Source organism: Lichenostomus cassidix, chromosome 3 (genome assembly GCF_008360975.1).
Source record: "Lichenostomus cassidix isolate B80296 chromosome 3, HeHo_3.0, whole genome shotgun sequence".
Classification (NCBI taxonomy): Eukaryota; Metazoa; Chordata; class Aves; order Passeriformes; family Meliphagidae; genus Lichenostomus; species Lichenostomus cassidix.
The window spans coordinates 24,737,178-24,765,165 of record NC_139483.1 but is presented as its reverse complement, the minus strand read 5'-3'; the positions used below and the strand labels follow the sequence as shown (position 1 = coordinate 24,765,165).

The window sequence follows — 27,988 nt, the reverse complement described above, 5'->3', positions numbered from 1 at the left end:
ACTTCTGAATTCAGGTCAAAGATGGTTTTAACTCCACTTTATTCTGGCAGTTTTCGTTTTATTTGTTTATTCAAATATATCAAACAATTATGCAAGCATTTCTTAAGCTTTGGTTTTGAATTATAAAAAGATGCCTAGCACACTACATAGTTTCACATTTTGGGTGGGAAAACTGGTTTATATTTAAATATCTGCTTATGGTAGAAGTATTCAAAAATAAACCAAATAATGTGTTATAACTTAAAAATAGGCAGAACTGACTAATGCCAGTCTTTGTATACAGACCCACCTGTGAGCAAACCAGAATTCCTTTCTCCCCACTTTTGAAAGCTCTTTGCCAGTGCCAAGATAAACAAATTTGGACTGAGTGAATAAACAGCTCCTTTTGTGAAAAATAACAATGGGGATGCTGAATAAATACTAACTTTGTAGTTTGGTATTATATATTTTCAACTGCATCAGATGAAATTGTTAATATAAAAATGATAAAAATAATTCTGTAAATTATGTTATACTGAAAACATTTATAGCAGTTTATCAGTCGGAGTCAAAATCCATTTCTTTCCAGGATTTAGAGGCATTTCTTTTGTATTGTTCAAGTTCCTAAAAGGGAAACATAAATACATATTAAAGTAATCTTCTCATTACTAAAAGTTGTAAGAAACTTCAGCTATTTAATTGACAAATGTATGTATGTACAAACACTTTTCACTGTAGAAAAAAAGTACTATATTTTTATATTTAACTAAATTATCCGGAAAGTGCTATAACTTTTGCCCCATTTGCTCTCATGTAGGGAGCTACATTTTGCTATACTTGAGATCAGTGGAGTCCTAGCAAGGTAGAAAAATGACCTCATCTCAGCCAAATACTCTACTGGGAGCACTGAAGCCTATAATAGAAGGTTCTAGCACCATTACCAAACAACAGTTTCCTTGCTGAATTTTATGTACTGGTATGTACTGTCAGGAATACTCTCTGAAGGGTTTTTTCAGAAAAAAAAAATAAATTAGGAAGCATTACAACTGCTTTTCATTCATTTAGGAGTCAGGCTTCCAGCAGAAAAATGCTCTAATTAGGCAGTGTCAGACCTAACCATGCACTGCTTGCAAGACAAAAAAAACCTCATCATATCTTACTTAGATCAGGAAAGAGGGGCACATAAACCAGTGCTTAGTATAAATGTAGCAAAGGCCTTCAAAAGTGGACATGTTTGACACTTACTTTTTGATTTTGATAGAGTGGACTTTAGAGAGTAAGGGAAGTTTTGCTGTAGGCATGCAGGTACCAGAACTGACAAAAATGACAAAATTCACACCTGCTGAATTTGACAGAAGTATTAACTATCAATCCAGAGCACAGAGGGAAGAAGAAGAAATTAAAGGGCAGAACAACAAAGCAATCATCACTTGAAGATTGCATGGAAACAATAAATGGAATTTTCTCTTAGGAAGTAACTTCAGCAGCTTTGTCAGAAGTGCAGTTTCCAGAAAGCACCCCAGCTGTATGAGCAGTGAGGAGATATTTAGTTAGTGCACATTCTTCCTGAAGCTTGTAGGAGTCCACTGTTAAAGTTAAGTAATGCCACAGCTGACTGACACAGAACATATTGTGTCTAGCCTAAATCCAGTAAGTTGCATTATTAGCTATAACTCCTGTACTACTGAACTTTTCTATCTCTAAGCTGGTCTTTATTCAGTATTTTCATTCCCTCGTTATTAATATAAAGAAATTATGATCTTGGAACATACTGAACTATTGGAAACTTGCCAACAGTTAGGAATAGAAAGAATACTGTGGTATTTTGAGGAGCATATGTAACCTGCTTTATGCTAAGTGTTTTAATTTAAAAACTTTATCGAAGTCTTCAGGAAGGTGCAAAATTAGATAATGAAGTTTTACATCTAATGACAACACCATCTGGGGGTCAGGTCTACAGGTGTTAGCTAAATAATTAGCCTTGCAGATTTATCATCTGACTAAACTCTTTCAAGAAAGAGGCTGATAATTTAGCAGAATTAATTGTGCTGTAAGTTTAGCTAGCCTAGGAAGCAATTCAGTGTAAAGGCAATTCAAACCAATACAAAAATGCAAATTGTGAAACCACAGCACATATTAAAACTGTATGGCTACTCCTTTACATACAAGTATTTATTTTGGAGGTGTGTCTAACTAAGGCTAAGATTTAAACAGAGAGAAATGAAAGAAATAGAAAAATTGATTAAATGGAGGATATTTAGAAAAAAAATCTTTTAACAAATTCCAGTGATTCAGGAGGAAAGAAGTTGTCAGGAAATACACTTAACTTACTTACTTTATGTGCAAAATAGAAAACAAAATATATCCCCATGAGTCAGAAATTTAATGCAAAATTCTTTCAAACAGTGCTTAAAGATCACTGTGGAGATCCTCTTGGAAAAGGGCCCCTTCCTGCTCATTAAGTTCTATACTGCAAACATGAACAGAATTCTAGAATAGACTAAGGATACAGTCACCTAAGAGATCATCTCTCCAAAGTGAAAGAAGATCCTACAAAAGAATGTATCTCAAAGTACACCAAAATCTTCATGTTAGCATTATGCTGTGTTTGTTTGGGGGATGCAAGTGTAGGGGGCAGAGATCTACAGATATACAAAGAAAAAATAATTGTAATTTAAATGTGCTTTCAATGGGCTCTGAGTGCTTTAAACATTATTAGAGCTAGCAATTTATCACAGATGTCTCAACAGTAGCATAAAAGGGGGTTTAAATTTTTTTTTAAACCTTAATGCTTCTGTAGTTCTGTATTTCTGTAAATTCTTCATCTGTCAAATGGGGAAGATCACACCTAATCTCATAAAGGGATTGAGAAGAAAGACTTAACTGATGTTTGTGAGGCACTCAGATAAGATAACATTACCACACACTCTCAGAGAAAAAAAATTAATACTTTTGTGTTCATTGAAGTGTCTGAATGGCAGGTTGAAAAATAAGGTATATAAAGAATAAGGATGATGAAAAGAAATACTGAACAATTGAATTGAGACATCAGCAAAACAGTATATGATCATGTAATTAAAGACAATACTATAATGTCTACAAACAAGAAGGAAAAATTAAGATTGTTGGAAAAGCCTTAATTGTTGCATTTCCTCTGTTCTGAGTGACTGATAGGACTTTAACTTTCTTTTTCATGCAATTTCTTACTGGAACTGCCCTCAATCTGGAACATGGTGAAAGCAACCATGTACTGAAACACTAATTAAAAATTTTAAGCACACAAACTTCAGTAGAAAATTTAATAACAGTGCTCTAATAATGCTCTTTAATTTGCTTTAAAAATGAAATCTTTTTTACCCATTTGTACATGCTTTCAAGTGAAAACAGGAAAGCTTACTCTTGGCAGCTAAGTAAACATCCTAAATAACTTTTTCTCCACATTATGAAGACCAACACATCTCCTGCTCTGGAGAAAATGAAAGTGGTACTGCTCTCTTACCCAGGTTAAGGTAGGTGCCTGTTACACTTCTCTGGCCAGTAACACTGGTGTGACCAAGGGGTTCATGGCACAGTATGAAATCTTCTGTTTTGTGGAATTAGACTTTAATGGGCACCTGAAGTTCAGCAATATGTTGATGTCAGCAGCGTAGACTGAAAACATAATGGCTTCCATTCTGTTGGCCAACACAGTCCCTATCTCAGCTGCAGATCTGACATGGAGGTGACATTTGGTTGTGAGTGACATAGTTGCTTAGGCTGTTGCAATTTTAGGGGGAATGCAATTATTCTTCCTTGTGAGATATAGAATCTTCTTGCATTTATAATTTTTAAAGTTTTAACAGTTACAACCCTGTTTGTTAAGATCTGATTTTATGACTACTTCTTAGCTGACAAGAAATGGCACCAGGCATCTTTTTTTTTTTAATAATTCATGGCATGAGGCTTCAGCTAACACTGGCACCAATCCCTAAGGTAATAGCTCTGTGTAACAAGGACCAGACACTGAACTTTGGCACTGCATGACTTCTGAAGTACCTGAGTAGAAGGCTCTCCAGTTCTTTGAGCTCAAGGTTAACATTATCAGTTGCATCAATGAATGAAGCTGCAGTCAAATGTTCAGATCAAAAAGTCCAAGCACTTACTTTGCATTTTAGCAGGGAAGGCGTAAGAGGAAACAAAGAAAAACCGTCGAAAAGACACCTTACTTACCTCTGAGAGCATTTCTAAAGGAGAAACTCCTTTAGGAAGTTTCAGAGAGCATTTCTAAAGGAAAGAGAAGAGACATTCCCACGTGCCATCTCACTGCCACAAACAATTACAAGGAACTAAGGAACAAGATTTTCATGCTCCCCATAGGTGTTCCCAGATGCAGGTGTGTATGTGTAGCTCTAATCAGCAATATTATTTTAAAAGATCTCACTCTTATTCAAGTTATGTGTGTACCAAAAACCAAATTAAGGTGACTTGAAAGCATCAAAAGCCAAAAAGCTGATAGGGAATGGATACAGGATGAGAAGTTTGCCATGTGGTTTGTGTACGAAGAATTAACCAAAACCTACACATTTAAGGCCATGCAAAATGAGTATTTTTCTTGAATTTTGATAGCTCTGCAAAAACCACAAAATTCCAGTAATTCCTGGAGAAAATCTGCTATAATTACCTTAGAAATTCATTTAAGAATTACATTAGAAATGTAAATTTCAAAAGGATCCCTGGTGCTCTGAATCCCTGATTCTGTCTCAGAGTTTAACTACAGAGAATGAAAAAGCAGTAAACAATTTCAACAACAGTATTTGATATAAACCTGTGCTATGTATGTCTGTGGGGCAAGAACTAATGAAAGAATTCTGAAAAAACATACTTGAGAAAGACACACTCCATCTTAAAGAAAGGCATGGTGAGGAAAAGACAGCCTGAGAGAGCTTTCCAGAGCAAAAGTGTTTTGAAAGAGTGGTATGTCTCATAGTTAACTCTGAAAATATTAAGGAGGCAAAATAATCTGGTCTAAAAGAAAACAGTGGTGACAGAATGCTGATGAGCTGGACTCTAAACTTCTACAGCCAAAAAGTATGTGAGAAAAATGCTGGCTGATAGCTTGTACCTGGGAGTCAGCCAGGGACTTTCTTGATTCTGTACTTTTTTTTTCTTTAAAAAAACACTGTTTTCTTATTTTATACTCAAGCATTCAACCTTTTACTCTGCTAAAATGCAGGCAAACCCTGCAACCAAAATTACAAAGTTGGAAATGATTTATTTAAGCCTTGTATTGCCAGTTATCTATAAATGTATTAGAGTATTATCAAGCAGTCCTGACCAAGACTGAGTCAGTCAGGTATTGCTGGTTCTTCTATCAGATGCAGTGACAAGGGCTGCATTTTGCTTCCCTTGCTGGTTTTTGTGCTTATTTTGGTTTTTAAGCTTATCTTTAAGATAAACAAGCAAACAGGTTATCATCACGCAGAGTCCAAAGTGACATCAATTAACCGAAAGTAACCGAGAAAAATGATAACAAGAAAACATTCACTGCCATCACATGAAACTTTTAATTTTGCATTAATGTCCCATGATTTCATTAGCAACATGTTGCATATTGACCATATTAATATATTGTTCCTCCTACACAGCAGATACCATGAGACTCTATAAAGAATGTCAGAATATGATGAATTTTAAAAGTTGCTTTAGAAATAAGATTTTTGTGCTGCTTTTGATTGAACTGGAAAATAGAAAGACACTTCAAGGACCACTGGAACTAGAGAGTTCTTTTCTTTTAGATGTATATTTGTATCTTGGAGCATTTCAAATTCTTGGAGTATAAAACATCTTAATAATGTCCAAATAATCTTGTAAAAATTAAACTTTGTGATAGAAACTTAGGAAATAACTGCAGATAACAAAAGTAATTTTCTCTTTAATGCTCAAATTACTTGTAGTAGTCCAACAAAAAGAAGCTACACTGGTTTGCAATGCCCTTGAACAGATTAAAATTCTAAAAGCCTCTCTCTTTTGTTTAAAAACAGAAACTTAATAATTTCCTGTGTGATTTAATCAATGCATACCAGTGTCTTCTTTTGCAACACTTTATTATCTAAAAATAACAAACCTAGTACACTCTATAGTTATTTTGAGATATGTAGCTACACTGAGTATGTTTGTATTATGAATTCCAAAAGCAGCATGCTTTGCAAATTTTAATGATTTCTAAGACTGCTCTTGATGTGACAGAAATTCAGAACTGATACCTACATTAACAGGATATTACAGGTAATGTGCAAGTTCAAAGGCTGCAAGAGATTTTTGAAATTGCTTTATTCTTTGGATAAATCTTGTATTGATTTTAACAGACTCATACCTATGATACTGATGAAGATTTACAGCTACATACAGTATTGCTCCTCAGATGATATTATAGACTGATAGCTGTAAGGCATTGCTTCAACCTTCATCTAGTTTGCCACAGCATTTCTCTATAAAATTAATTCCCCACCAATCTAGAGAAAGGCAGAAACACTTTGAAATAAATAAGAAAAAATAGAAGGCCTTTTCCCCACTAAAAGTCTTTCCTGGAATTCAGGGCTTAAGCCACGTATCACTGTGTGGAACAATTCCATTCACTCTGTTTAAGATAAAATGTACATAGCCTGCAAATTCGAGTTAGAAATGTTATCATCTCTGTCTTTCCAGTTTAAATAAGAAGTTTTGAAGGAGAAAAAAAGAAGTAAACAGTCCCCACCCCAGACCTTGGTATTGCTTCCTATACTTTCTCTTAGTCAACACTTAAATGAGAGTACAGGGTGAAGAAATGAAGAAATGACTGTCAAGAAAGCTTCAGTGTTTTGCTTCAAGATTATTTTAGTGAAGTAATTTTAGAAATGGGAGAGAGAATTTGAATTACTAATTTCTAAAGAAACTCAAGAGCCAAAACTTTGAGATCTAACAATGGTCTGCTGGCTTAGTATCTAACAGTGGAAAAAACCTCATAACCAACTACTAAACTGAAATCTAAAGCTGAAGTTATTTGAAGGCAAAAAGTGGAGGTATGAGTATATGCTATTAGTTCAGCAGTGCTGATAGTTCTGGAATACCTGACTGTGAACAGCAATTGGAGAACTACAACACACCTGGTTTTTCTGAGCTCTCATGGCATCAACTTCATACTCAGCATATTGAGTATCCTGGGCAGGGTCCTTGGTATCTTGTAAATCACAGAAATTCTGAAAGGAAAAAAAGATAAAACCCCAAATTATAGAATTTATCTTCTTTTAATAAGAAAATGCTACGCTATAGAAGTAAAACTATTTGCTTCTAATACAAATGTATTAAAAGCTTAAATTTATGGAACAATTTTCTTCTACAGGACACAGATTTAAAAAAAAAAGCTTTTTAGTAGTAAAATCATGAGAAAGTAATAGTGCAGCTAGATTTTAAAGGGCAGAAAATATTCTTATTTGGTCGTTTGTTATTATTCTTGAGCCTCAAAAGGGAAATATCCTTTCTGGGCCGTGACATTTGGGCACAGCTGAGGTTGTTCTTGCTAAAGGATTTAATACTCATGACTAGAATTCAGTTCTGGTTATCAGAGCATTACTTCAATAGCTAAGAAACTGATTACTAACTTTGCCAAATATCTTAATTTTTATTCCTAACCTTGAGTGAACTATAACTTGAATTCCAGAGAAGCAAATACACTAATAGTAAGAAAATCTATCAAATAAGGAGGGTTTTTTTTGAAATATTGTCCTGAACATTTCTCCTAATTCACATCAAATGGAAAGTAGCAAGGCAACAATATCAGTGATGGAATAAAGTAAATTAGAATTCTACTTCTTAGACAAGACACTGGAAAACAACATTTACAACACATAAAAACAGCTTCAAAGTTTAAAGCCTACGTTGGTACCAAAACAGAAGACTCTGAATCTTTCCAACAAATATTTGAATTTTTAATTAGACTGATACACCAATGAACATGGACAGAGCTTGCAAGATGAGAAGTGTATTCATCTCTCCAGCTGTTCCAGGGGGAGTTCAGGAATTACTTGGAGGGGTGGGTGCAGGAGGAAACATTTGTTTATTGTGTTTTTAGAGGCTATGAGGAAAACTAACATGAAAAATAACACTTCTGTACAGTTTCTGAAAGGTTTTGTCTTTATCATATTGGGGTATATTATACTGAGAACAGCATCTTTCATAATTTCTCAGTGCAGGAATGTAACTGAAGATGCAAAAGCATGACTACATACAAATCTGTATCTTAAAAATGTATTAAAGAGAACTGCTATGAGAGACTGAAATTCCAATCAGTGTACTTGAAAGCTAAAAATGAGTAGGGGTATTCCTGCTGCTCTGTGAGAAAAGCAGCTGTGTGTGGCATGTACATCCCTACCTTGGGAGGAAATGTTTTCTCAAATACTTTCTTCCAAAGTTCCAAAGGCGTGTTGACTCGCATCTTTCCAAGATCACTATCAGAGGCAGGTGGTGGTCCTGAGGATCACAGCACAACATAAGACAAGTGTGTTTTCATACAAAATAAATCATAGAATAATCTTGCATAATGATCCATCTAATTTGGTATTTTACCTTCTACACTGACAAGCTGCAAAAAGTTTGAAAAAAAATTGATTTTCTACCATGAAATGGGCTAAGAGATATTGTATATTATATTTTCTTTCACATCTAAGATTATTGGTACTTAACTATTTGACATAGTCCAGAGACTTTATTAAACTACGTAATAAACCTGCACAAATAATTCTCAGTAATATACTGAATTATGATTTTAAAATCTGTAAGCCATTTTCTTCAATAATCTGTTAAAACTGATACTGATGTGCTGTAATTTATTCATTTGCTTAAAATTTTTTTCTTGTTTTCAAAACAATTAAGCAACAAACACAATGAACAGGAAATGCTCTAACCTATCTGGCTCATGGAATCCAGGCCTGCTGGTATAAAGAGAGGTTTGCTAGGATCCACTGATACAGACTTGCTAAACAGAAAAAAAGAAAATTTATCAAGTGAGCATTTAGCAATCAACAAAAAAATGACATCATTCTAGCACGACTAGAGTCTTTCTGGGGTTTGCATGTAACGACATGTAAATAAAAAAGTACTCCATTCTAGTGGTAACCACGTTTTTAAATTATCAGTCTGAGGATCATAACTGAGGAATTATCACTGTCCTGTGCAGAGAGAGGCAGCTGAGTCACAGGAGTGTTCATGAACAAAAATCTTCAGAGATCATATTTAAGAAAAGCTTTTATTATTAAAATATTTTTATTAAGTAATTTTAGGCTCTGGGCAAGACATTTAATAGTTGAACAATGACATTACCTTTTATCGTAGCCAAATGCCAAGTGATTAATAAGAGCACGGGCTTTCAGCAGGAGAGCCTCAGATTTACTGGTAAACTAAATGAATCAGAAAACAAAATACACATTATGAACTTCCATCACAGATATATTACATTTTGCCATCTACACACAGGATAGAGCCTTGCTAATTATTTCCTGACCCCACTTAATTTGGTGTATGTTCAGTGAATTGACTAGAATAAAAATCTCCCCTTTCAAAAACATTAATATGTTTGTTACTGAATATATAGATCAAGAAAGATTAAATGAAAAGGTAGCATAAATAAGAATAATAAATTTTAAGATACTGATTCAAAACTTTTGAAATATGCACGTTAAAGAGACACAAATCTTTTGCCCAAGACTGAGTTAAGATTTTACATTACATTAAAAATTACCTAGAATACCATAAACATTTGGAAATGTAATGAATAACTACATGACTGTCATAGAAGTGGCTTTAAAGTGGCAGAATGATATAGATTCATCAGAAAGCAGTTCTAAGAATATATCCTCCAACAACATGCTTCTTCCTGTCTAAAGGCTTTTGTATCCTAACTGATTCATGTCTTTGAGAAAGAAGTCAGATCCCTGCTGTGGAAAATTAAGTTTCTCCCACTCATTTCAATGACAATCAGGATTTAGCAGCCAAGGAGTTTTAGTATTCAAGTTTTAATTTTTAATTACAATAATGCTTAAATACTTGAGAACCCCCAGCCAAGACAGTCATATTCTCAGTTAACAAAAGACAAATTCATGTGTCGGAGTGAAAAACGTTTACATGGATGCCAAAGGACATGCTGGGATTTTAAGGATTTAAGTAAATGTAAGTTGTTTTGATAATCACTAAGCTACTACTAAATATTATTTATTACATAAATGATGGTTGATATAATTAGACCCATTTTCTGATGCACAGTGAGTCCAAGAGGCAGTGTTCTTGGACTGTGAATCTGCATGCATGTTTTTGTCTTTACTCAGAGGATGATCTGACAAACTAAAATCAGTTTATATACCCACATAAATACTCCATTGTCCTCACACTGGCATCTTTCTACTCACTACTGTAAGGAAGCTCCTGTCTTTCTTCTTCAACACCCTAAGTGTAGTGATCTGGTATACATAAACTGCTGTGGAAATGAGCCCTTGTTTTTAAATCTACCTAAGCTGGGTCACTTGATCTAAGTTCATGCCTCTACCAAAAGGGCTGCTCTAATTCAATCTAAGACAATCACTCTTGCCTCTCCTCCTCTCTGGTACCAAAAAAAAAAATTTGCCAACATGCAGTAACCTCAACGCACAAACTCAGCTGGCTAACAGATAACTATTTTTATTTAGGTTCTGTTGACACTGGGAATTACATAGTTTGTTTGTTCACAAGGCATATCCATCCATCCCCTGCCAGTAAAGTGACTTGTTCAACAGATAGCTGCATGAAGAAAGCTACTGTAAAACCAGTGAAATCCCATTTTCTCTAGGAGTTTTAAATTTCTATATTTTAAAATATTGTTTTGCAACAGAAATATTGTTCATCTTCTCTAGCCTTAAATAGAAAGTGAATATACGCACCACTAATGATGCTCCATAATAATGTGAAACAAATCGAAGTGTCTTGCTTATTATTTTCCTCCTTTCAGAGTCAAACTCCTGAAAAAAGTTGATATTGGAACATAGATGTAAGAAACAAAACCCAAAATATTACAGTTAGAACTTTTTTTTTTTTTAAATAAACTGCAATGCACTTAAGCTACAATATAGAAGGCTTTCAGCTGTCAGCATAATTATATCTTAAGACAGAATCAGTAACAGCCTACTCTGAAAAGAAATGTCACAATTTCTCTTTGTTTCTTTTTTACAGAGGGAGCCTAACTCAGGCAATATGTTAGTCCAGGAAGTTTTTTAACTGGAAATGCACATTTAATTTTCAATTTACTTGTTTCATTTTGTTTTAAATTTTCAGAAGTAGAGATGCTGCCTCTAGAAAAATAAGGATTTTTTTTTCTTTTTGTGAAAATACTTCAGTAAACCTTTGTGTATATGCTCTCTAAATTCTAATACCTGCAAGATTTGAAAGGTGCATACAAACACCTTTTCATCCATGTTTCTTTAATCTAAGATCATACAAATGTCCTGCCCTGGATGAAACGGGTGAAAACATGGTGCCAGTGAAGCCTGCAGGAGTCAATCCATAGACCCCAAAGGAATGAGGCTGTCATTTTGTCCTTATTACCTGAGAGGCATTTAAGGAGGTCATGGCTCAGCATAAAGCTTCAGTATGAGAGGAGTCAAGTACCTTATTAATACAGAATTAAGTACCTCAAAGAGTCAGGCAGGTATCAATGCACTGTGTAGTCATGCAGAGAAGCACAGGCTGCCAGCAAGACTGCTAAAAATCAAACATACTGTTCTAGTTTCTCATGATCAAGTGCTGTGAGTATGCATTTGTTTCGGTTTTTTATGTCCTGGGAGAAAATCCAGCAGTACTCTTGACATTTCTTTCCTCCCCTCTATAAAAGATGCAATTACTCACTTGTCTCTAGAAACTTAGGAAGTACTTCAAAAGAAGTTCCAAACTGAAATGATACTACTTGTGCTGCCACAGCTACCAAAAATCTCAGATACAGATACAAACTTCAGATACACCCCTCTTTCATTGCCATAAACTTACAGCTGCTGTCACAAGAGACACATGGAGCTGAATGTTTCTCATTATAAAAGGAATTCATCAACATATAACATGGGTTTTCTTGCTTCCCTTTTTGGTCTGCAGCAACTGTGTCTCAACATTTTCTAAGTGCGTCTCAAAAATCACCAGTTTGGGGGTGTTGTGTGAAGGAATGACAGTATGTCTTCCTTCATGCTGTTGGACTCTGTTGGATGGAAAGTTTTTTTGTTGGTTTTTTTTTTTTTGGGGGGGAGTTTTTGGGTTTTTTTTGTGGTAGAAGGCTGGCTGGCCATACTTAAATTCAAAAGATTACAATTATATTACTGAAATTTTAGTATATAGAATATTTACTGGGAATATTTTAATTATTAAAAATGTACTTAAGTTTTACTTACATGAAAAATATCGTATTTGCTTCCAATTATCACCAAGGGTATTGGAAAAGGGTCAACTAATGCATAGTCCTATTAAAGAGATATAGGATAGTTAAGCACTGTAAAAAAACTGTAGAAGATTGTAACTGTTAAAACAACTGAAACGGGTTAAAATTAATTCACAGAAGACAAGGTTTTCCACACCTTAAGGTAGATTAATAAATCTTAATGCAATATCCATATTATATTCTACAAGTTTTCAATTTTCTTCATAAATGATCAGGAAATAATCCCTCTGAGCAGTCAAAACACTTACTGACATAAAAGTGCCCTTACACTATATATTCCAGCTCCAACATTAAATGGGAAAGGAAGAGAGGAAAAACCTCACGTATTCACAGAACACCTGCCAGACTGGATTAGTAGAACTGGCTTTCTGACACATTCACCCTCCTTGGATAAAATCTAAAAGAATATAGGCGAAATATCAAGAAAAATAAGTGTAATGATTTGCTTGTGTCACACATTTGTCCTCCCCACATCATGTTTTCCAAACACTTAAACAATATTTAATGTGAATTTCGATGTTTGATATCAGCACAAAGAGGAAATGTCATCCAACAATCATAAAAATGCGAAACGGATCCAAGAATGTAGTCTTAACTGCTAAATAGCTAACTTGGGATAGAAGTTTTAATAAGTGAATTACAAGAATTCTCAAGTGATCTGGAAGGTTTTCCTGTAGTCCATATGAAATGAGATAATCCCCTCATGTGTTCAAGCAAATATTTATTCAAGCTGCTTTGGCTGCAGCAGCGAGAGAGATGTGTTGTAGCAGAGGTTGGTCCAACTGTTCCCTCCTAACCCCAGTTATTTCACAGAGAGCTTAAATGACAGCATGTTGACAGAAGCTGCACATACTGAAAATCCTCTTCTTGGAGAGAAAAAGTCATGGCTTCACTCATATACTGTCAAAGCAAAAGCTTTGAGCAAAACTATTGTAACTTAAAATTGAGTAGATGAAATACAAAACTGAAAAAAGCAGTTTTTGTTTCTTAATTAAGAGGAAAATTTGGGTAACATCAGAAACATTAAAACGAACATAGGATTCAATAATCCTATTCGTCTTTTGACTGTAGAATTAATTTTTGACTATGGAGTACTTTAGATGCATCCAGTCTTTTTAAACAAGGTCTGAAATTGATATGCTTTATCAACATAGCAAATAATTCTTCAGCCAGGACAACGAAATATATCTAATCCTTAAAAATACAAGAATTTCACTGATTCCTGTTTATCATAAAAATATGTTTAGCCATTAAAAGGCAAGTAAAAATCTCTATAAACTGTCATTTAATTTGACTATAAAAAGTACTTCCTTCTACAAAATTGACACAATTTTTCTTAGGACAATGATAAAAGTAAAAAGAGAACCTAGCAGTAATATAACGTTTTAGTTGCATTATTGATGTCTTTGATAATAGAAGCTAAGCAGAAATTCTGGTTTAGAAAGTATAATTGCGTTTCCTACAGGGCAAGGATAACAAATCTTCTTAACAATCAATAGCATTATTATTTTTCTTGATGTCAATAAGCTTGCAGTTTTCTGATATGTAAGCCCCTATATGCAAACTTGACACTGTGGTCCTAATTTATTGCCAGGTGTGCATGTAGGTGGTTTTTTTTTTTTTTTTTTCTGGTAAGTTACCTTCTCTAACAGTAAAAACCAAAGTAATAATCACAATATCAAACCCCATACTCTAAATCTACAGAGTGCTGCATATATTGCTTTCTCGTGTATCTTGAGTTACTTTTAAATTTCTGAGCTCTATAAGCATTTGCGGTATTGAAGCATTTTATAGAAATTACTCTAACTAGATTTACATGCCAGGTCTTTGAATTGTTGAATACTTATTTATGCATTATATACACACAACATTTGTAGAGGTTTAATGCACAATGACTTTTCATTTCTATTGCGCATAATCTAGTTTAGCTTCTCCAGAGATTTAGTTGGCAATTATGTTTAAAGGACTGATGTTAACATTCTGAAACTTTATAATTTAATTAGTTGTCAGATTATCAAAAGGCATTGAGTTTGTGATAGACATTTAAATAAATGCAAAGTATATAGTCATGTTGATGGCTGTTATAACTATATTCTTTGCTTAAATTTGTACTTTCAGCTAGTCTCTTGCTAGATGACTTTTGTACATTCTAGTTTTCATCTTCATTTTAAAAAGATGAGGGGGGAAAAAAAGCAAACTGCTACTCTAAAACTATTTCTTTTGATTGGTGTAACATGCCATAACAATCACATTAGATATCTAACAAAAAGATATAAGAAACCTTCTTTCCTTGTTTCTGCTCTTATTGAATTTTTATTAAATTGCTATAATTTTCCAGTGAACAGGTTCATCTACATCAAATGGATTTTCAGTCATGCATAAAAATCTAAAAGAGTTGTTTATGATTTTCAAAAGCATTATCTTTAACTGTATAAAGGCCTGTGACATCTGGAGAAAATATTAGAAGTAACTTACGGGGTGATCCCTCTGCAGATCATTCCACATTCTCTGTTTAATTTCAGCAGCTACTTTAGGGTTTGTCTTTTCTAGTTTGGTTAAAATTTTTTTCACGTGATTCCTGGTGACCTGCAGAAGGCTCTCCATAGTAGTCCAGAGTTCATTAGGCTTGGAGAGATCCAATACCAGAACGACAGCAAATGACCTATTAAATTAGCATTATTTGGTCACATATTTAGCATATGATGCAATCAGCATTTTGAAACAAAACCATATCTGTAGAACAAATGTGAAAACATAACTGCTAAGATAGAAATAAATGTGACAGCAAAGCAAGATGGTTTTTAGGGATATTCTGCACTCTGAAGAAACCTTTCCCTTGGGTCTTGTTCAGAACTATTATTTTGGCAACTTTCCATCCAGCATTGTTTTTGGGGACTTTCTTCAACGCAGTAAAATAAGAAAATATCCTCAGCCCATGTAGCTCCTTCTTCCTGTATGACTGAGCATTTCTGCTGTCATGTATCCTTGCCATCTCATAAGTCTAAAACCCCAGACAAAGCAATGTTAGCCAATGCCTAGGATCTTTCCTAGCTATTGCCTGTATTGGAAAGTTCCCTACTTTCATTATTCTTTTCTAGTATGACATAAAAAAACCTGGTTAAGGACAATATTCTGTGTCACGGACTGACAGTTTGTTGGAACCTCAAATGGGTGCATGAGAAAAGTCTTCCAAAAGATAAATGGAAGATAAAAGACTACTCACGACATACTTAGCTACTACCAGACTTTTAAAGGTGGACTACTGATGAGAAATGCTTTACATCTGAACTCCCCTCTTTCCAAAACCCTGCCTCCCAAAACACCAGCTGCATTAAAGTGCAGCTGTAAAGATCACTGTAAATGCAGTCACCTGAATGGATGCAATCATTCTATCACATTCCAGCCTGACTTGAAAAAGGTGATTCCAAACCAGAGTGGTATTAGAAAGGCTATGAAGCAAACTGAGTGTTCAATTTCACTTTAAAATGCTGTGGGGAAAAAAAAATATCTGGTGAAAAGTCTCTTGATGAAATTAGATATAGTTCATGGAACTTTTAAATAAGCAAATTGCTCGACTACAATGATGAGAAAACCAGCAAAAAGCACTTATGTTGAAATGGTAGAAATTTTCCTAGCATGTTAAAATATCACCGTGTGAACAGAAGTGAATTGTTCTTACAGGACATTGCTATCCCAGCAAAGAATCTTAAGATTATCCACATCAGAAAATTCCTTATCAGTAAAAAATGAAGAAAAGACTGATAGAGGTAGAGCTCAATTAATTTAATTTAGTCAAGGGCTGAGAAATTATACTTAATTTTTTCTCTCCCAAGCTCTTCTAGAAACAAAGAGCTTCACATGCCGTGTTTTATTTTTATTCCTTCTGTCTTAGTCTCAGCAAATAATGGCATTATCTCAATAGTCAAAACAGTAGCAAATGTACCAGATAAAAATAATATCCCTCCTTTTTTTCCCCCACAGAAGTTAAAGCTCAATACCAATGAAATAAAGCAATACATCATAATACAAAACTTATCTTTTGATCCTTTTCTCCCCTTTCAACTCCCATCTTCCCTAACAACAAAAAAACATTAAAAGCATCACCTATCACCCTGTCATTTCTTCACACAACTTTTCAGGCATTTCTTCTTCCTATGCTATCCATTACTTTAATGTACTTTTCTCACTACATTCTCTTAATTCGATCTGAACTCCTGTTTCCTTTTGTTTTCAAATGATTTCAATAGCTTGAGTCCCTCTGGGAAATGTCATCTCTCTGTTGGGAAATTAGCTTGTCCTCAGAAGGTCATTTCCCAAAAATTCAGAGACTTTTTTGGTCACAATTTTTTGCCTTGTTTTTTTACTCTAAAATATCCATCACAGAAAGAGCATCTATGTTTGCCTACCGAAGTAGGAAGAAAGATTTTATTTTTCATATGCCCCCAAGACTTTTTTTTTGTTTTTTCACAGAGCATAAAGATATTATGTCTTCTCTTTTTCTCTACTTCTTGCTCTATCTACTTAAGGCCAACTTACTTCCTCCACATTACTGCTTTGTTTTGTTGAGATTACTTAGAACTTGTTTATTTAGGAGAGAAGCATGAAAAGGAAGGCCAAAGCAAAGCATCATGGTATTACAGTGATTTTTAGCAAAACCCATAAATGTTCTATTTTCCACTTTGAAAGAGCTTTTCACAAAAATAAAAGGTGAAGAGATTTACTTATGTTTAAAGGAAAGCTCAAATTAACTCTGGAATTGTAATACTTACCTTATATTGTAGGTAGTGATTGGTATTCTAATGAGCTCCACTAATGAGGTTCCACCACCTAGTTCCCAAAAATGAGCTACATCTTTAGGCTGCAAAAGAGTTTCTTCATGTTATTGTTGTGTGTGTGTATATATAAAGATATGGCAAATTACACTTTTTCTTTACTCACTGTATTGTGTCTCCTCGCCCTTCTTCCAAAAGTATATTCCAAGGCTAATGTTGGCTTTGGAGGCTCTTCCCTAAAGGAAAAGTAACTTCATTTTGTCAAGATACTCTAAAGAAAGGAAGTTAATTTTATTAGTTACTAAATTGTATTTATCAGTCCATTCAGAATTTGGCTTAGAGACAGCAGTAGAGAGAGGACACTTTTAGACAGGAGGTGTCAGGTACTAAAGACAGGAGAAGCAGCAGCACCAACCCAAGGAGACTACTGGCATTTCAGCTGCCACTGGAGATGGACTGAAAGGGTCCCATGACAGGTTATAATGAAGGGAAATAATGTCATCCCTAAGTGATCAATCAGTCACAGAACACATCTGCATACATACACTATGAATTATCACACAATATGACTGTTTATGTAAAATTCTAATCTACAGCTGAAAACTACTTTTAAATATGTAACACATACCTCTCAAGGCACCTCAGTATGATAGTGGTCTTTCCCTGGAAATTAAAAACAAAGAACTCTACTGTATTGTCTTTAAAGCATAAAGTTCTACCACTAAATAAAACTCATTTAACATTGCAGTAATAAAGTGGCAGAAAACTGCAAATGCATGTAACTGTTTGTAGCCTTATAGTGGAAACTTAAGTCCAATTTTTAATCAGAATCAACTTATACTACCATTATTATAAGTATAAACTAATAGACATGACACATACAGTAACAGGAACACTGTACTTAAAATTAGACATTAGTGATCAATTTGACCAAGTCTTTTAAACTGTTAAGCAGTTTTTAATTATTAATAAGACATTTATGTAATGTGTGGTTTCCACTGGAATTAACTGTTACTGTTGAGATAGAAACAAAAAGATTGCTTAAAATACAAATAAACATACAGACAAAAGATGTTTTTACTGTGTTAAAATTCAGACACTGTGTACCATGTCACACTGAAGGGGCAAATGAACTTCTTCATTTCTCTCCTTTCCTATCTCAAAAATCAGTGAATTTTTGGAAAATCTGAAAAGCCATTTTCTCTGGAAAAGGTATTTTGTAAATTGTTGATGGAGAGGTTGCATGAACACTGATCCTTCTACAATAAAAATGGTATTCTTGAAAAATATTACTCACTTCATCAAACACTCAGATATATCAACTTTAAAAATAAAGGTTAACAGAAGAAAAATATGGAATTGCCAGTGACCAACTTAAGGGGCAAGTTAAAACAACATTATGCATATTGAATAATGAGTTTACACTCAGTGATAAGGTATGTTTTCAAATAGGTCTGACATGATACAGACACAGTTCATTATAGCATGTTAAGACCTCTACAACACATCTGGTGTCCATACACTTAGACTGGATTCTTACCAGTTAAACCTTTACAAGGTTAAAAGAAAGTGGAATTATTTCTGGCAGACCTAAAAAAATTAGCATATCATTGATAACCCTAACCATAAACATGGATTCACACTGGGAATGTCCACTCTGTAGAATGATACCATGACATGTTATGTCTTTAAAATTAAGTGAACCTTAACATCTGAAAATATGAGATATTTTCCCTGACACAAATTATATTTGAAAAGTGTAGAATTGTACAGTATTTAGGATTACCCCGTTTTTGTTTCCCATAAATAACATTGATTTTTCCAAAACTTCCCCTGGCTTGACTTCCTCATCATCAGGGTTTTCTCTCTTCTCCACTTCAGCTATAGCAAGATCCCATACAGTATCACTAGTTGGAAGAAAACAAAGTAAGAGGAGAATAATTAGATAAAACACCTCAAACCATAATTCCTGAAAATATCGAAATGAAGGTTATTCTGGTGTAGGTCATTATTAGTATTACTATTTCTCATCACCTGCCCTCTTGCTTGCCGAAGTACTTCTAAGCAAACCAGCTGAAGCGCCATGGCTCAGGTAACGCCAGCAGCCACTTGCGGCACACACTGAGCACATTCCAGCCGTGCAGCGGGAGGCTTTGCTTTCAGTACGTTTGATCACCGAATCACAGAATGAGTTAGGTTGGAAAAGACCCGAGATCATCGACTCCAACCCGTGACCTAAGGCCGCCAGACCGAGCGCACGGCCAGGCTTTCCTTGAACACCTCCAGGGACGGTCACTGCCGCACCTGCCCGGGCAACACACTGCACCACTAAGACGCCTTTGAAAGGTTTTCTGGCGTGTCCGGCTTTGCGCTCGGTGTCCCGGGAAGCTGCTGCTCGGGACAGCGAGGGCTGCCTGTGCTCAGGTTCCCCCGTGGTCACCGGCAGACCCCGTTTGTATGGGGTGCCTCACAGCAGCACCCGGGCAAGGGCCACGCGTGGCCTACCTGCCCCCGTCCCGCTCGCTTTCGGGGCAGAGGCCGGAACGGCCCGTTTTAAGCCCTCCTTCCCTCCCTCCCTCCCTCCCTCTTGCAGGCTGTTCTCCTCCGCCGCCGGCTCCTTCCCCCCAGGGCAGCGGGAGCGCCCCCCGTCAGCAGCCCGGGCAGGGCTCCCGGTACCTGGCCTTGGGCATCGCTGCGCGGGGCGCGGGCCCGGCTGCTCGTGGCCATGGGAACGGCGCGGGGCACGCCGGGAGCTGTAGTTCCGCGGGGGGAGGGACGGGCGGCCCCGGCCACCCCGGCTCGGCTCCGCGATCGGCCCGAGCCCGGCCCTGCCGCTTCACCGCCCAGCCCCGGGCTCGGCTCGGCTCGGCTCGGCCCGCGGCCGCCCTCAGAGGGAGGGTCCGTGCGGCGGCTCCGCTGAGAGTCTGTCCCGATCCCCTGTTCGTGGGACCCGCGGCTGCCTCTGTTCTCAGGGTTCCCGCGCCTTGGTACTGGAGTGGTGTGAGGCCCTCGGGATACCTCGACAGTGGCCCCTCGTGTGAAGGGACAGAACACTCCAGATGTGGAGGAAGGCAGAGAAAAGTAAACACCACCATCGGGAGCCTCACTTGACCTCGGCCTTAAGCACTGACTCCGAATAACTCATGGTCCCTCAGTGAGCTTTGTTGCCAGCGTGGGGAGTGAAACGAGAGCTGAGTAATTCCCACTCCCTGAGAACTGCTGTGTAACCCAGAGTAAGTGTAATGAGTTTACAGTAGTTGCTGTGTAATTATTTTGTTGTCCAGCGGAGGGCAATGAGGGTGATTGAGGGACTGGAGCAGCTCTGTCATGAGGAAACGCTGAGGGAGCTGGACCTGTTCAGCCTCAAGGAGAGACAGCTGAGAGGAAACTTCATCAGTGCCTGTCAGTATCTGAAGGGAGGTGTCAGAACAAGGAGCCAGGCTCTGCTCAGCGGTGCTGAGCAACAGGACAGGAGGCAATGGGCAGAAACTGATGCACAGAAGTCCCACCTGAGCATGAGAAAGTCTCTTTACTTCCAGTGCAGGTGAGCAAGCACCAGAACAGGTTTCCCAGAGAGGTGTCGGAGTGCCCCTCACCAGAGGTATTCAGGACCCACGTGGACACTATCCTGTGCCATGTGCTCTGGGATGGCCCTGCTTCAGCAGGGAGCTTGGACCAGGTGACACACTGTGCTCCCTTCCAAACAAACCCCTTCTGGGATTCTGTGGCTTTGTAGTTATAAGAGCGTACAAAGCTAGACACTGTAACAACCAGGGGCTAGAATGTTTCAAAGAAGATTATCAAAAATCAAGTCCAAAAATGCTAGGCTTGGATTAGAAAGTAGGATTTAAAGTGTGCAGTAAACCAGCAGGACAACCCTGAATATGGAAGGGATGTAGGTGAACCCAACAAGTCTAAAGTGTGTCCCACAACAGGGAAATGACCCAAAATCCAGGACAGCAATTACAGCTACCTTCTGTTGCTGAGGAGCTGCTTTGCATCCTGTGAGAGTGGAGACAGAAAAACCTAACTAAAATCATTCAGCCACCAGCTTGATCACAGCCAGGAAAGTGGCCTCATTCATAATGATTAACTCAGATTTAAGCTGTTCCTTCTTCCTTACCCAAAGAAGGCTGATGTAGCCTTCCACTAATCCTAAGTAATGTTCATTAAATAAGATTTTTTTCCCTAAATTTCCCTAAATCACTCAGTTTCAGTTCCAGAGGCATTTATATGGCTATTTTTGCCTGGTTTTAATTACTTCCAGATTTTTACATGCCTATTCTAAAGAATTTGCCAACCTCCTATGGAAACCATGGTCTTGCTAATTAAAATCCAGAAAAAAACTTAACTGTTGAGTGTTGTACAGTGCAGGTCATGCTGATGTCTGTCTAAGCACATTTCTTTCATCAATTTCAATTCAACAAAACACTTCTGATATCTTGGCATGTATATGAAGCCTGTGTTGATCTGTAATCAGCAGCTAGAGCTAGTAAAAACCCTGGACAAAGCTGCTCTGCCAAAGAGAGTAGAACTATGGTAGGAATTGCTCCTGGCACTATGACCTATGCAGTTATTACTGCAACAAGAGCATAAAAAGCCAAGTACTTTTACAGTGATTTACTTGCTATAAGAAGTGGCAAATCTGGAAGATGCTGCAGTACATATCTGAGCTGGGAAGCACATTAAGGAGTGTACAGTTAGTAAATGTACTGAAGCCTGATCTGGAATTTTAATTGGAGTTTTCAGTATTTTATGTTTCAACTTTCTCAGTTTCTTTTGCCCTAATAAACTGTAAAAAAAACCCCCAAAACAACACATAAACAAAACTTTTTTTTCCTAATTCATTATTACTGAGTTACTAATCACCTTAGTTAAAATTAACTCAAACTAATGGATTGCACTAAGCTGTATGTACCATTCCAGCTCTACCTAAAGCTTTAAATGGGGCATTCCTTTATGCAAGAATGACTTTCTTGCTTCAGGAAAAATTAAAACCTAAGAAAACTGTGGTTGTCTGACCAGGAACTCCAACACCTACCAGCCTTCTTTTATAGGGAAATATATGCTTTTATTTTAAATTTAAATGAAATTTAAATATAACAAAACCCATCAATCTTATCAATCATATTAAAACATTAAAGCTTTATCATTTGTCTGCTGCAGTAGAGGAGCAAATGGGTCATGCTTGTTTTAGAAATCAGCTGTTCTCTTACACTGCTGCTCAAAAAATGACAAAACAAAGTAAAGTTCAAGTAAGATATTAATTTACATTGCATTCCAAATATTCTTTTCAAATCTGTGTGATTGTTTATACAGAATTACCATTGATCTTTCAACTGTCAAGCTCAGATTCAGTGACCATTTACATGGACTGTTGATTCTGACTACTAGCTCAAAGCAAGCACAAAAGGTATTCTGAGGTTCATGGCAGAAGGTGAAGTCTCCTTGCATGTGCTAATATATCAATCTCATCCTGCCAATATTTTTACATCCTAGGTTCTGCAAGTCTTGAGCATGGGAAGTTTTCCAGCATCAGTCCCAGAAGTCACTGCTCCTTTGACAGCTCCCACAATGTCTCTGCTGCTGAAGATTAGGAGGTGAGAAACATCCAGTTCCTATCTAGGCTTTAGTCATGGATTAGGTAGCACAGTATGAATTTCTTTGGTAGATGACTCAAGGTTAAGACTGAGATGTAGATCACTCATGAGGTTCCAGCTAGGTGGGGAAGGCAGAACAGATCAACTGCTTGGACTGTGAAATTTTCAGCTTTGCTGTCTTGCAATGTGTGGTATTTTTAAGCAGCTCTGGAGCTTGATTATTGTGGAGCAAGGTCTTGAGATATGCAGTGCTGCGTTCGGTAGAGTTGCTTGCATGTGCGAGAGACTCCACTCGCTGACCCTGTTACCTTGAAGGGAAGTGTCTGCTGAGGTTACTGTCATGACAGAAACCTCACTCTTGCTAATCAAACTGGAAGCAGTTCCATTGTTTAATGCAGTGTTGTCACAGCAACTGTGATTGTGAGTGCATTTATTTCATAAAAATTAACACAGCATTTCTGGTCATGTGACTGTATGGGATTAATGGTGACCTATAATGAGCAGTTAACAGTACTAAGTCTGAAAAGTCATGCCAAAAAAAGGCAGACTAATGCATGGATTGCTTCTGATTATGAGGATTTATGATATGTATGACATGGCAGCAGCAAGAGCTCAACACTGAAAAGCAAAGCAGTGTCTAGTGTTTCCTACCTAAAGGCAGGTAGGAAGGTCATACTCTGCTTCACAGATTGTACACTGCTTTATAACTGTTTGTTAGGCTGTTCATGAAAGCTGTTCAAAAAACTCAAAATCTGAACATCCCTTGTTGGTATTGTTTATCATGTTGTCTCAAAATTCAACAAATATTTTAAAAACTACATGAACAAGCTCACTAGCAAAATGCTCCACTATTTTTGCCTTCTAATCACAAAGCTGATCTGCCACATTTATTTGAACCTGGACAATTAGGAAAGAATTACTAGTTGGAATATTCTAGGTTATCATAATTTCACGATTACAGGGAGACTTTTGTGTTTGTAAACTGAAGTTTTTAATCATATTTGAGAAGCTTTAGACTATGATCTGAGTATAACTGATGCAGTAGCATGTTTGAATTTGTAAACACCCTTCCCCCCCAAATCTGAAAGTTATTTATTCTGCTGATTGCAAAGGGGTGTTAATTCCTAAATGAATTTCACCATGGTATCTGTATCACTTCACATGGGGTGCAACACAAGTAATGCTGTTGGCCTCTTGTAGCTCCCAATACGCTTCCTTGGATGATGGCAGGAGACTGGCTGCCTAGGAGGAGGTAAAACCTCCTGCTGCTGGCCCTGCCTCGTGTGAAGAGAAGGGTCTGGTGCTCCAACCACCACCAAAGGGTGCAAGTTATCAGGAGGCTCTTTCCACCTTGCAAATGTGAAAGTGTCTGGATATAGTCTGTGTGTTGTTTGGTTGTATTTTCAAGAGAAAGTGCTGGCCCATGGTGCCATTCATAAAGTGGTGCTTGAGTCCTGTGGACTTCAGTCGCTGTGGCAGGACTTGAGAGCTTTTTAAAGAAACCAGTTGACTGAGTCAGCTTGCCTGCTTGCCTTTCCACTTTTTAAGATCACGTTCTCTTCACGGCCTGTATCTCCCTTCCAATATATTTTAATTCTTTAGGAGGATACTGCCTACCTCTCATGGAGGGCAAACAGCTGACAGTTCCTTTTCTCTCAGTGTGAGCATTTGAAATCTTTAAATATCATAAACCAGAGATCTTCAATTGCGAAATTACTTCAGTTTTAAGTAATAATAAAACAAAAACCAGCGAGGGCTGGCTGTAAGGGATAAATGGCCCTTGATCATTAGCATGAGCAGAAGTGGAGACTGAAATGCCCATAAATCAATGATTTATGTTTATGGTAGGACTTTATGGTTGGACCTAAATTATCTATTAGACTGTGCTGCTGATCCGTTTCAGAGCCTGCAGAAGTGGTTTATTTGCATGGAAACAAAAAAGAGAGGACTGAAAGAAAAACAATGGGTGTAATTTCTATACATTTGACCTATGTAGCACTGAGGCTTGCAGCTGTAAAAGGCAACTGGAAAGTGCTCCTAAGTCCAACAGTGCAGATGCAGCATCATGTCTTCAGTGTGCAAGAACATTATATTAGTATTACAATAGGAAATGTATAGATACAAAACAAGAAGTAAATATTATTCTGACTCAACGTATATACATTATACATATTATACATGGATTTTAGGTCTCCAAGTTTACTCACAACATTTCATTCAATGATCATCTGTGTTATTCTTGTGGTTTGAATTGTGAGTCATTCTTGCCATCTGTATTAAATTATTATTCTGGATTAAAGGAGAAATTAGGGACAGGATCTTGTTTAACAAAACTATACTAAATACAGTACCTATCCAATTGAGATTTTTTCAAAAGGCTGGAGCAGAGAGGGTTTATTTAGAAATTTACCAGATCAAGGCTGAAGATTTGCCAAGTAAAACAGCTGTATAACAAAGGCTACAGTGTATCATGAGAATACTCTTTAAATTTGTAATACTTACATGATGTGCTTATGTGTTTGGTGTTTTTCAAAGGAGAAACAATTATACACAACTTGTTCCTTTTAGTCCCATGATACTTGTATTGCAAATAAGGATGGTGCTGGAAATGGAAAGTATTTTGTATTTGACTGCTCTTCTAAACAAAAATTCCTATGCAAAAAGACAGTTATACAACTGGTCTAATTTTGAAAAATAGAGATGAAAAGTTGACGACAGTTGGTCCCTGAGTATATACCTGGAAAACTACAAAAATCTATACAATTATTTGCAATGACCCTTTTTGCCATCATTATACACAGATGTACTTTTTCTGAGCTGTAGGCACAAGCAACCCCTCTTCAAGCATAACCCTTAAACTGACTCATCACCTTTCCAGTTCAGGCCAGAGCTTTGACTAAAGGGCTACTCCTGTTATCTGCCACCAAAGTGAATGTAAACCTGTCCACCTTTCTTTTGTTTATGGAGCTGCTTATCCTCTGTGTCTTCTACACCAGAAGGTTTTTAATCCATGTAGAAACACTGTACCAAGGATGCATTACCATGATACAGAATCCTTTCATAACAAAGTGGGACATTTAGTTGGTCTGTTGATTGCAAGAAGTGGCTGGCTCCCCATTTCCTTGAGTTTCTGTCCACTTTGAGGTGCCAGTAATGCTGGAGCAGAGAGGTCATGAGCAGCTCCTTTCAGCTGATGAAAGTTGTTAATGTAGCTGGCAATCAGTAGAGTGATCTCAAGAATCTGTAATAGGAACATACAAAACTCTTTGAAAAATACAGTGATGTGTTTTGACTGCTGAAAAAATAGCTGACTTTTTAGCAAGTGACAATCACCATCAACTGGATAAGTACTTGTACTTCATCAAATTAATGATGGGGAGAGAGGAGGTAACTAATAAAGCTTTTTTTATTGCTTCTTGCAAATAATGTAATGTTATTCCAATCAGTATATATCAAAGATACTTTGTCTTCTACAGTCTTATATGATTCAGAGATGACTTCTTTAACTTTGAGAGAGATTTTGAAGTCCAAAAGTTGACACTCTGAGAAGTTTTGCCAGAAAGTATCTAGTGCTCAGATAACTCAAGGTAGATGAAGGGAATAAAGACTTCTGGTAGGTTTTTTTAATTTTCTCTTTATGACCCATATGACCCTTGCTGAAGCACTGAACAGGTTGCCCAGAGTAGCTGTGGATGCTCTATCTCTGGAAGTGTTCAAGGCCAGCCTGGAATGGGGCTTTGAGCAACCTGGTCTGCTGCAAGGTGTCCCTGCCCAGGGCAGGGGGGTCAGAGCTAGGTAATCTTTAAGGTTCTTTCCAACCCAAACCATTCTGTGATCCTGTAAGGGGAACAATCTGAGGGAAACTTCAACACATGTATTTTACTGTGCTTATTTGTATGAAGAATCATGTTTTGACTCAAATTTATATGTGGAATTTTGTATTGTTTCATAAATTGTTCTGACAAACAGCAAAAACTTGGCTTTTTAAGAAATGTAGTCAGTCTTACCAGTGAAGGAGAGAATCTAGATTTAAAAAGCCTGACTTTTTTTTTTTCCAAAGGGAAAAATATCCTAGGATTTTTAAGAAGATCTTTCAGATCTTGTGTTCTACAATTTCACTGTAGATCCCAAATGTACTTTAAAAAAAAAATCTCTGGTGTTGATTAGGCAAACAGACTAAGTTTTAGGTACTACATGTAATTTCTGTCCTTAACAGCCTTCTTTGTCCTGTGAAAAAAATTGGAATGTTATAGACAGGGACATGAAAAGAACAGGAACACATTAGTACTATCACAGCCCTAACATTACTAATTATTTGCTCTCTAAAATCAGCTGGGAAAAGTCAGTAATATGAGCATGCTGGGATTAAAGAAGGTGTTTCATCTTTCACATCTGTTAGGGATTACCCACTAGAGATAGCACAAAAGCAGACGTTGGGAAACTGTTCCAGGAAATATACCAACCTTTGGTTTTGTCATGGCAAAAAGGTGTTTTTCGGTTGATTTGTCCTTTGTCTGAGCATTGTTAACAACCAGCATAAAATCATCTTGATAGCCTCCAAAAGTCATCAGGCTCTTATATGTGTATGTAACTGTTAATCGCTGAAAAAAGGAAACCCCCAAAACAAAACACACAGTTATTAAGCAGGACAATGCAAGAAAAACAGATCATGACAATCCTTCTTTTAAAAATATAACTATACAAATATTTTTCAATCGAGTTAGCCTCTTATGAATCTTGAAATTAACTGTGAATTTGGGGATAGCTTCATTCAGACCTTATGATGAGGAATTTCCACTGTAGATGATAACTCTTCTAAGTTTGACCTCTGTTTCTATTCTAAATTAATTAGATCAACGATATAAGCAGATTTCAATTGAAGTGTGTAATTCCATTTACCCAAGTCTTGACTGACTTTGAGAGAAGTTAATCTTACTAATTCCATTTGAAATTGAAGTACTGTCTAAATAAATTAAATGGCAGAGTTTGAGGCATTTAAAGGAATTTAACTCTAGGTATTCTTTTTGTGCAGTGATGTGTTTTGCAAACACACAAATTAAATTCTGTTCTTTTTTTTTACATCTTTGATGGAACATAAATGCTCTTCAAGGCTCATCAGATTTACATCCTTCTGTTCTTACTATTCAATGTTTAACACCACAAAAGTGGCCTTCAAG

The 27,988-nt window shown here is 36.8% G+C and overlaps 3 protein-coding genes across 8 annotated transcripts in view; 1 reads left to right on the top strand and 2 right to left on the bottom strand.

The window, feature by feature from the left end:
* Positions 1 to 9: 9 nt before the first annotated feature.
* On the bottom strand, positions 10 to 20,023 carry DYNC2LI1 (dynein cytoplasmic 2 light intermediate chain 1). Of its 5 annotated transcripts, none has more exons than XM_085054970.1 (14): positions 19,888 to 20,023; positions 18,998 to 19,118; positions 17,840 to 17,874; positions 17,378 to 17,447; positions 17,209 to 17,297; positions 14,915 to 15,101; positions 12,393 to 12,461; positions 10,902 to 10,979; positions 9,313 to 9,389; positions 8,898 to 8,968; positions 8,366 to 8,463; positions 7,101 to 7,193; positions 4,189 to 4,242; positions 10 to 603 (listed from the first exon to the last, which is right to left on the bottom strand). In XM_085054970.1, the coding sequence occupies exons 1-14, from the start codon at positions 19,899 to 19,901 to the stop codon at positions 538 to 540; spliced, it is 1,122 nt and encodes a 373-aa protein (XP_084911096.1). In that variant the 5' UTR covers positions 19,902 to 20,023; the 3' UTR covers positions 10 to 537. The 5 variants fall into 5 exon arrangements, with proteins under 5 accessions (XP_084911096.1, XP_084911097.1, XP_084911094.1 ...); XM_085054968.1 differs by lacking the exon at positions 10 to 603 and adding an exon at positions 616 to 1,620; XM_085054972.1 differs by lacking the exons at positions 10 to 603; positions 19,888 to 20,023 and adding exons at positions 616 to 1,620; positions 19,246 to 19,577.
* Positions 20,024 to 20,406: 383 nt separating this feature from the next.
* THADA (THADA armadillo repeat containing) overlaps positions 20,407 to 27,988 on the top strand; it is a 217,139-nt gene continuing 209,557 nt past the window's right edge. Inside the window, exons 1-2 of the mRNA XM_085054961.1 lie at positions 20,407 to 20,444; positions 22,711 to 22,811. The gene's annotated coding sequence lies outside the window, so the exon portion shown is untranslated. The remainder of the gene's footprint in view (positions 20,445 to 22,710; positions 22,812 to 27,988) is intronic.
* Positions 22,258 to 27,988, bottom strand: part of PLEKHH2 (pleckstrin homology, MyTH4 and FERM domain containing H2) — a 56,008-nt gene continuing 50,277 nt past the window's right edge. For both annotated transcript variants that reach the window (XM_085054965.1, XM_085054966.1), the window contains 2 exons: positions 27,275 to 27,412; positions 22,258 to 26,052 (listed from right to left, as the gene is read on the bottom strand). In XM_085054965.1, coding sequence (XP_084911091.1) covers positions 25,870 to 26,052; positions 27,275 to 27,412 — 321 coding nt within the window. In that variant the 3' untranslated portion in view covers positions 22,258 to 25,869. The remainder of the gene's footprint in view (positions 26,053 to 27,274; positions 27,413 to 27,988) is intronic.

What these genes read in the sequence shown, in the direction of transcription:
- DYNC2LI1 (XM_085054968.1), bottom strand. An exon ending in ATTATGGAGCATCATTAGTG is followed by an intron (nt 9,390 to 10,901) that starts GTGCGTATATTC and finishes TGATTCATTTAG; the next exon opens with TTTACCAGTAAATCTGAGGC. An exon ending in AGAAAACATTTCCTCCCAAG is followed by an intron (nt 7,194 to 8,365) that starts GTAGGGATGTAC and finishes TTTTCCTTTCAG; the next exon opens with AATTTCTGTGATTTACAAGA.